The following is a 10,158-nucleotide window of genomic DNA, read 5'->3' on the forward strand; positions in this document are numbered from 1 at the left end:
GACCTGAGCGCCCTACTCCTAGCGACCGTCGTCGCCTCCTAGATCCTATTCCACGGCGCCTCCGGTAACACATCCGTGTCGCTGGCCGCCGACATGCTTTTCCTCCTCCTGGTCGTGCTGTACGCATGGTCCAGGGCCGCACGCCTCCTCAGCCACAAGGCTCCGCACGTGCAATCAGCTCCGCACGGGCGGATGAAATCTCGCCTCCGCGGCTCCAAGGCTTGGCGCTCGGCGAGGGGGACGCGGTGAGGAGGACGGGGATGGGGTGCCTGTTCGACTGCTTCCGCGCGGCCGGCGGCGAGCCACGCGCCGGCCGCGACCGCGCCCAGCTCGTCTCTTCGTCCGTCATCCCCAGCCCCAAGGTACTTTCCTCTCCCCTATTGCGCCCCGCGCGGAACCCGCGCGCCTGTTCCCGGGCACGGATCAGCTAGCTAGGGTGTGTAAATTCTGGTCACGATTGGTTATTTTTGTTTGTTTTTTGATTCCGGTCTGTGCCGATTAGGTTGGCGGCGAGAGGAGTGCGCCGCCGTCCAGGAACGCGCTGTCGGCCGTGTTCCTGCGCGAAGGTCTGCATTTCCCCCCTTCCAATTTTGTGTTTCTCCTTCTCCAGCCGAGGTTCTGATTTGATTTTGTGCCGTCGGTGAAGATGAGGGATCGCAGGCCACGAGCTCGGGGTCAGACCGGGACGCGGGGAGCAAGAGGGTGGATCCGGAGCTCATGCACGAGGAGGTATGCCGATCGGTTCTGTGAATCTGGGCCCGATTCAGATCTGCTTCCTTGCTAGTCTATTCTGAACTGTATCTTGCCACTTGAGACCTGAATTTTGTCTCACTAGTGACGCATGTGCATCAGTTTCTGCTTTGGCCATAAGATCTTGGACTTGCTGTCATCTTGGATTGATTATAAGCTTGTTGTTGTCTTGGCTTCTTAGAACTAAGAATAGTAACCTTCCAAAGTGATAATATTCAGAAGCTCGTTGCACATTTAGCTCTGAAGAATTGTTCTACTCACAATTTATATCAAACTTCTTACACATTCAGATCAGCTAGTACCAGGAGCTAGTAGTTGAGAGCTCGAGTTGTTGCACAATGGCAAGAACTTCAAATCAATTTGGTATTCCTAGTGCTGGCTGCTGCTACTGTAATTCTGGATATGATGATAATTACTTTATGTAATTATTAAGCTCATGAGGTGATGACGATAAACTAGGATACGTATTGAAGTGTATGTATTACATGGTTCATACTAGGTCATTGCAATTTTTGTTTGTTTGGTATACATTTATTAATCAGGCTGCTAAAATAAAAATGTTGGGTGCTTTCATTGCCTGCATGTTCAGTTAAGTGAGAGCCAGCTACCTGCAAGGTTGTTTGCAGGTCTAATGATGTGTGAAGAGCAGGCTTGCAATGCCTGTCTTTTCTCATACTGCTCCAAACGTAACTATGGCCTTCTCACGAGGGGATTCTATGGCCTGTCCCCATTTCACTTTGTAGGTAAAGATGTTGATTTAGGTCCAGATGGGTGTCTGCGCAATTTAGCCTTTTTGTTTCCCGTGTCCCTAGTTTAGGTGTGTGTTCAAGCAAGAAAGGTGGGCGTTGATGTTGTTATTGTGTCCTGGAGCCTCGAGTAAAATGCAAGGATGACAGCGCTGTCCTGATTCACACTCGCGCTAACCGCCTAAAAATGCAGCATTGCACCATTTTCAGTTTGTTTGATGCCAAAATAGAACCATTGCTGAATGAAATGCTTGTTTGATGTCACCATTGTTGCTATATTCTTTCTAGTGCATGTATTCTTAACAATCTGAATTCAGCCCAATGAGATTATAAATGTGGCGCTCTTGGCTATGCATTCTTTATTGTGCTCTCATGATACGAGGTGGAACAAGAGAAAGAGATTTTACTATTTAACTCTTTGTAGCAGTTTCTAAATGGCATCTCTTCCTCAATGCAGTGGGCAAGGAAGTTAACGGGGTTGAAGACTCCGTGATTTTCCGCTCGCTCCAAGCGCTGGCCGTTCCTCTTATCGGGAATGCTTGCCTATGCTATTTAGTTTTGTTTGTTGAATTAATCATAAATGGTTGATTTTTTTGTAATTCAAAGCTGCTGAATGATGTAGTTAGTTTTGTTTTATTGCTGCATTAGAATTACAGCAATCGTCCTAGTATTGTTTTGTTGTAGACATGGCATTGTTAGAACTTCGGATGCAGATTTTCATCACCTATTTCTGTGTTTTTCCACAAGAAAATGTATATGCATCGCTTATTCTATTTTAAACTTCATCATGGTATGGTCTGTTTCTATTCTCCTGGCTTGATTCTGTTGACACTAGCATGCTCTGTTTGTTTTGGAGCCCAACCATGGACTGTATGTACTAAGCTAGCTCAAGCACACACACAACCAACTTGAATTGCCTCGCTCTGCTGTTACATTATATTACTTGGGTTACTGCAACGCTGCCTACCTGCTACTGCATTTCATCAATTACCAGAAATTTAGTTGCATGTCCAACACAACCACAGAAAGAAACACTAGCAGCACTAGTGCCTATGCTTGATTTCTGCAGTAAACATGTTATCTGAAATTCTGTAATGATGTTAACTGATGTGAGTTTGTGCACTTGATGTTTTATACTTGGAAGACAAATGAACTTGTTTTGGTTATATCTCTCCCTGTTAATTATGGGTGATTTCCTTCTTGCAAATTATATATGTTCTGTTTTGAGCTATCTCTCTTCCTGGTAATAAAAGTATGTGCATTGGTAATAAAATTATTTTGTAGACTGCTTTCAATGTGGGAAGAAGCTTAGAGAACTTCAATTAAATAGAAGAATTATCCATGATTTCATTGCTGTGAAGGTGATTGAGTTGGTGTTCTATACCAGTTCCTTATTTACTTTGATGGTTCTTGATACGTGAACTGTTTCATAGGGCATAGTTATCCATGTTGCATTCTAATTCCTTATTTGAGTAGATGCTTCCTGATTATCCATGTTGCATGTGAATGGGTTGAGTAGATAGAATTGGAATGAGCAGATCACTATAGGACTAAGGAAAAATCAAAAAGTATGTGTAGGAAAATATCATCGTTCTTGCTCACTTTGCAAAAATGACGAGTACTAGAAATTGCCCCCTTTCACTAATATTTGTTGTTTGCTGATGGTTATACGTCTTTTGCTTGATCTATTATGATTCATGCACACAGGTTGGCTAGAAATAGCCTTGGTTATAGATATTTTTATTATTTTATTCATTAATGTATGCTGTTATTATTTGTATGTGTGATGCTTTCAGCTTGTTTTACTGTTTCCTCCTTGATTGATCTATTCATGTAATGTTCTGTTCTTGTAGGAAGGCAAGTTGTCGCACCTGGAGAACTTACCCATCAGAGGGAGCAATGAAGACTTTGTTAGGATAGTACCGGATGTGCTCCTACGTGTTGAACAATGTTACGTAGTAGTGAGATAAGGCAAATTATGTAGACATTGTTAGGACATTGTTAGGACAGTACCAGATGTACCAAATCTGCGTGTTGAACAATTCATGTGTAATGAAATTTTGTATTCCCTATGTACATGTTGCTTTAATGCCAGATTGTGAAAATTACTCAATTGCCATGATAGTACTGGGCCTGAATAGACCATGATCTAGAAATAAACGTGGCACAAACATGGTCTGGGGTGAAAAGGCCACGGCCCAAACAATATTTTTCTGGAAGGACAAAAACTAATAAGAAATGCATTATAAGAGGCCATGGCCTAGAAATAAAAAGGCTAAAATGTGGGCTTGCCCCATGTAGTCAACCAAATTGATAGGGAAAAATATACAGTAAAAAGACCGAATTGTTGGGCTAGGCCCATGTAGAAAATCGAATTGGACCGGGCTGAATCTTGTGCCACATCAGCTTGCCACGCTGGATGCCTATGTGGCCTGGGGAAGTTGCTAGTGACCAAAACGCGACAGTAGACATATTTTGGTCATAAACGTCCACGATCATTCCAGAAGAAAGGTCGCTATAGTCAGTTTACGACTGCCAACTTTAGACCTTCTGTTTTTGGTCACGAAAAGGTCGCAAATGAAAAACCATGACCTTTCAGTGACCAATAGTGGTGGTCACAAGTTGACATATTTCTTGTAGTGAATGTAGGCCTCTGCAATGGAACCCTCGGGTCTAGCCCTGTTCCTGACATAGCCCTTGAATGTGCCTAGCCGCCTTTCAATAGGGTACATTCAGCCATACTGTACTGGACCTCTAAGTAGTGCCTCGTCAGGTAGATGAACAGCCAAATGCACCATCACATCAAACAAGGCTGGAGGATATATCTTCTCAAGGTCACATAGGATAGTTGGTATCTTGTCTCTAAGACGCTCCAAAGCATCTATCCTGATATTTCTACTGCAGAGTTCCCAGAAGAATTGTCCCACCTCTGCAACTACTCTGTATAAGTCAGGGCCGCCCAATCCTCTAAGGATAACAGGTAAAACCCTTTGAAGTAGGACGTGGTAGTCATGAGTTTTCAACCCTTGTACCTTGTTTCCATCTGCGCTGACTCTCCTTTCAGGGTTGGAAGCAAATCCATGTGGAAATCTAACACGTGACAGGACCTCGCAGAATTCTTTTCTTTTTACCTTGTCCAAGACGTACATAGCTGGTGCCATATCCCGTGGTTTACCTTCATCTTGCACCTGCAAATCCTGTATGATACCCAGGTGTGTCAAATCAATCCTAAATTTTAAGGTATCTTTCATCTTGACTTCAATATTAAGAAGTGTGCCGATAATGCTGGCGCATATATTTTTCTCAATGTGCATCACATCAAGATTATGCCGCAGATCCAAATCTTTCCAATACTCCAAGTCCCACAAAGTGGACCTATGGGTAAACAATAATCTCTCTTCTGCCCTGCCACGCTTCCTTTTCCTTCTACCATTACCAAGATGGTTTCCTGGTGTAATATGCCTGACCTTCTCTAATTCCACTTGCAACTCATTGGCGGTGAGCCTCTTTGGCGCATCATAGTTTTTATGCTTTGCATTGAACACATGTCTTCGGTATTTTCTAGGATGCGGCTTGTCCTTGGCAAGAAAACGACGGTGTCCAATGTAACAGATCTTGCTAAGTATTGCGTATGACAGCGGATTCCTATCACAGCGAACACATGCATTGTAACCATGTGTCATTCGCTCTGACATAATGCCCAAAGCCGGATAATCATGGATGCACAAATTATAACAACACGCAGAAAGAAATCAGCTGGTGAGCTCCTATATAGGTCTCGAGTGAGAAAACCCGTCCATAGCTGTTGAAGTTCCTCCACAAGAGGCTCCATGAACAAATCAAAATCCTTTCCAGGACTTTTTGGACCTGGGATGAGCAAGGCCATCATGTAGTTTGATTCTTTGGTGCAGACATTTGAAGGCATGTTGAATGGGATAACAAGCACTGGCCACATGCTATATGTGGCGCTCTGGTGGCCAAATGGGTTAAATCCATCTGAAGCAAAGCCAAGTCTAATGTTTCTCGGGTTAGCGACAAACTTTTTGTGTTTATGATTGAAGCTTTTCCACTCGCTACCATGAGATGGATGGCTCATTACATTCTGATCTCTGTACTCCTGGTTCCTAGAATGCCACAGTACATCCTCTCTTGTTTCAGCATCATGAAACAACCTTTGCAATCTTGGTATAATTGGAAAATGTCTTAGAACATTATGAGGATTCCTCTTCACAGCATCGCCATCTTTCCATCTTGATGATTTGCATTTCGGGCATTCACTTAAGTTGGCATAATCCTTCCGGAATAGAACACAATTATTCTTACAAACATGGATCATATCATATCCAATTCCAACTGCACGAAGGAAATTCTTCATTTTACTGTAGGTGTGTGATAGCTCAGACGCATCTGGGAAAGATTTGCGGAAAGTAGCCAACATCGCATCGAATGATTTGTTGGTCATCCGCTTAGATGTCTTCACCTGAGGAAAGGTGACCATAGCTGAGAATACTGACAGCTTATTTCCTAGGGTGACAGCCACGTTGCATTGTTCCAACTGTGAGCCCACCATTTTTCTTCTGCAGGTGAAAGTTCACGGAATGCACGAGCATTTCGTAGCATTGTTTCAATGTTGGTCAAACTCACTGGCTCTGCCACCACCACCTCCTCCTCCTCTTCCACCTGAGCATCAGGCAGATCAAGATGATGATCTGCTGCTTCCACGTAGTCAATAACATTGACTTTCACAGTTTCACCATGATGAACCCACCTAGTATATGTGACTGACATCCCATACAAGTGTAGATGATTTTGCACAGTTGACTGGGGTCTTGTAACTGAATTCATACAACTGCTACACGGGCAGAGCACATCTGATTTCGGACCACCGTACTCAGCTCTGATAAAGTTCATGAAGTTTTCAACCCCCTCGACATATGCAGCGGAGAATCTTCGAGCAGACGTTATTCAAGTCATGTCCATCTATTAGACATACAAATTAGTTCTTCTACTAGATATTACAGAAAAAACATATATGCTTTTTTATGAAGTCTAGAAAATACCTAGGTCGATGTCTAAAGCTATGGCAAGATATTTCGACGAGCAGATCTAAGTAACGAAATATACGTAAAGCTAATTCAGCAAGAAGATTTGAGTGCTAAATTATGGCAGGTTGTTTCAGCAGTCAATGAGGCCGAGCACACAGCCATCGAACTATCGAAGGCCATCGCAGCAACAAAGATCGAGTATAAGATGGTGTAGAGCTATTTCACCTAACAGATTGGCTATTAGACCATGGCAATCTATGTCACAATAAATATATGGCAGGATAATTTAGCAACTAATCGGCCTTGGCATGCCATCTTAGCTAAGCAGATTGAGTGCAGAACAGGGCAAGGAAGCTTCTTAAGCAGAGCATATTGACTGTAAACTACTTCGGCAAATAGTGAGATTAACAGCGTCTATTAGCTAACATTCAGCACTACACCGACATGCATGGGGCCTTAGTCTAGAATGTGTGTACCGTGGGAGAAGCTGACCGCTGTGCGTCTCCACACGAACGTTGCCAGCGGTGGCGGCACTGACCATCGTGTGCCTCCACAAGAACGTAGCCAACGGGGTGGCGCGGCTACAGGACAGCAGTCTACGAGAGTGTACTGTGGGAGCGAGAGGATCACCGTGCGTCCCCTCGATGAACCGCGGCGCCGACGTATCAGCGCGGCGGGGAGGGCGACTTTGGTGGAGCAAATGGAGTGGAGGGGGACGGGGGGGGGAGGGGGTTTGGGGAATATTATTGGCTAGTTGGTGTAGGACCTTGAAGTATGTCTAGAGGGGGGGTGATTAGACTACTTGACCAATAAAAACTTAACCTTTTCCCAATTTTAGAGTTTGGCAGTTTTTAGCTACTTTAGGACAAGTCAAGCAATCATCGCACAATTCAAGCAAGCATGCAAAGAGTGTATAGGCAGCAGAAATTAAAGCATGCAACTTGCAAGAAAGTAAAGGGAAGGGTTTGGAGGATTCAAACGCAATTGGAGACACGAATATTTTTGGCGTGGTTCCGACAGGTGGTGCTATCGTACATCCACATTGATGGAGACTTCAACCCACGAAGGGTAACGGCTGCGCGAGTCCACGGAGGGCTCCACCCATGAAGGGTCCACGAAGAAGCAATCTTGTCTATCCCACCATGGTCGTCACCCACGAAGGACTTGCCTCACTAGCGGTAGATCTTCACGAAGTAGGCGATCTCCTTGCCCTTACAAACTCCTTGGTTCAACTCCACAATCTTGTCGGAGGCTCCCAAGTGACACCTAGACAATCTAGGAGACACCACTCTCCAAGAAGTAACAAATGGTGCGTTGATGATGAACTCCTTGCTCTTGTGCTTCAAATGATAGTCTCCCCAACACTCAACTCTCTCTCAGAGGTTTTGGATCTGGTGGAAAGAAGATTTGAGTGGAAAGCAACTTGGGAAGGCTAGAGATCAAGATTCATATGGTAGGAATGGAATATCTTGGCCTCAACACATGAGTAGGTGGTTCTCTCTCAGAAATGGTAAGTTGGAAGTGTAGGTTCGTTCTGATGGCTCTCTCCATGAATGAAGAGGAGGTGGAGGGGTATATATAGCCTCCACACAAAATCTAACCGTTACACAAAATTTACCAAACTCGGTGGGACCGATTCAACAGACTCGGTCGGACCGATTTAGTAAACCTAGTGACCGTTAGTGATTTTCGGTGGGACCGACATGCAACTCGGTAGGACCAATATGGTTAGGGTTAGGGCATAACGTAATCTCGGTGAGACCGATTACACAAACTCGGTGAGACCGATTTGGTAATAAGCTTTCCAGAGAGTTGGTCAGGTAAACTCGGTGGGACCGATTTGCTCTTTTCGGTGAGACCGAAATGTTACAAAAAGGAAACAGAGAGTTTACATTGCAATCTCGGTGGGACCGATCGCTCACTTCGGTTAGATCGAAACATTACGAAGGGAAACAGAGAGATTGCAATCCCATCTCGGTGAGACCGAGATCCCTATCGGTAAGATCGATTTTCTTAGGGTTTGTGGCAGTGGCTATGACTTTTGAAATCGGTGGCGCCGGATATAAAGAATCGGTGTGACCAATTTTGGCTTTGGGTTTAGGTCATTTGTGGATGTGGGAAAGTAGTTGAGGGTTTTTGGAGCATATCACTAAGCACATGAAGCAAGAGGCTCATTAAGCAACACCTCATCCCTCCTTGATAGTATTGGCTTTTCCTATAGACTCAATGTGATCTTGGATCACTAAAATGTAAAATGAAGAGTCTTGAGCTTTTGAGATTGAGCCAATCCTTTGTCCTTAGTATTTTGAGGGATCCACTTTCATCATCCATGCCATGCCATTCACTGAGCCTTCCTGAAATAATTGTCTTGGAATAGCATTGGCTCAATGAGCTATATATTGTTATGAATTACCAAAACCACGTAGGGATAGTTGCACTTTCAATCTCCCCCTCTTTGGTAATTGATGACAACATATAGATCAAAGCTTCGACAAATGATAATAAAATTAAATAACATCGTCGTTTTGAGAAGTATGTGTTGGAAATATGCCCTAGAGGCAATAATAAAAGTGTTATTATTATATTTCTTTGTTCATGGTAATAGTCTTTTATTCATGCTATAACTGTATTATCCGGAAATCATAATACACATGTGAATACATAGACCTCAATATGTCCCTAGTGAGCCTCTAGTTGACTAGCTCGTTGTGATCAACAGATAGTCATGGTTTCCTGGCTATGGACATTGGATGTCGTTGATAACGGGATCACATCATTAGGAGAATGATATGATGGACAAGACCCAATCCTAAGCATAGCACAAAGATCGTGTAGTTCGTTTGCTAGAGCTTTGCCAATGTCAAGTATCTCTTCCTTCGACCATGATATCGTGTAACTCCTGGATACCGTAGGAGTGCTTTGGGTGTATCAAACGTCACAACGTAACTGGGTGACTATAAAGGTGCACTACAGGTATCTCTGAAAGTGTCTATTGGGTTGACACGGATCGAGACTGGGATTTGTCACTCCGTATGACGGAGAGGTATCTCTGGGCCCACTCGGTAATGCATCATCATAATGAGCTCAAGGTGACCAAGGTGTTGGCCACGGGATCATGCATTACGGTACGAGTAAAGTGACTTGCCGGTAACGAGACTGAACAAGGTATTGGGATACCGACGATCGAGTCTCGGGCAAGTAACGTACCGATTGACAAAGGGAATTGCATACGGTATTTGATCGAATCCTCGACATCGTGGTTCAACCGATGAAATCATCGAGGAGCATGTGGGAGCCAACATGGGTATCCAGATCCCGCTGTTGGTTATTGCCCGAGAGTCGTCTCGGTCATGTCTGCGTGTCTCCCGAACCCGTAGGGTCTACACACTTAAGGTTCGATGACGCTAGGGTTGTATGAATATGACTATGCAGCATACCGAATGTTGTTCGGAGTCTCGGATGAGATCCCGGACGTCACGAGGAGTTTCGGAATGGTCCGGAGGTAAAGAATAATATATAGGAAGTGGTATTTTGGCCATCGGGAAAGTTTCGGGGTCTCCCGGTAATGTACCGGGACCACCGGAAGGGTCCCGGGGGGTCCACCGGGTGGGGCCACC

General features: G+C 44.3%; 1 protein-coding gene across 4 annotated transcripts; it reads left to right on the forward strand.

The window, feature by feature from the left end:
- On the forward strand, positions 1–3,609 carry LOC123137378 (uncharacterized). Of its 4 annotated transcripts, none has more exons than XR_006468218.1 (5): positions 1–362; positions 503–566; positions 647–729; positions 1,954–2,857; positions 3,350–3,609. XR_006468218.1 is itself a non-coding variant. In XM_044557117.1 (5 exons), the coding sequence occupies exons 1-4, from the start codon at positions 126–128 to the stop codon at positions 2,820–2,822; spliced, it is 426 nt and encodes a 141-aa protein (XP_044413052.1). In that variant the 5' UTR covers positions 1–125; the 3' UTR covers positions 2,823–2,857; positions 3,350–3,609. The 4 variants fall into 4 exon arrangements, 3 of the variants coding, with proteins under 3 accessions (XP_044413052.1, XP_044413054.1, XP_044413053.1); XM_044557117.1 differs by having other exon boundaries at positions 2,781–2,857; XM_044557119.1 differs by having other exon boundaries at positions 1,954–3,609.
- Positions 3,610–10,158: the final 6,549 nt, after the last annotated feature.

Source organism: Triticum aestivum, chromosome 6B (genome assembly GCF_018294505.1).
Source record: "Triticum aestivum cultivar Chinese Spring chromosome 6B, IWGSC CS RefSeq v2.1, whole genome shotgun sequence".
Taxonomy (NCBI): Eukaryota; Viridiplantae; Streptophyta; class Magnoliopsida; order Poales; family Poaceae; genus Triticum; species Triticum aestivum.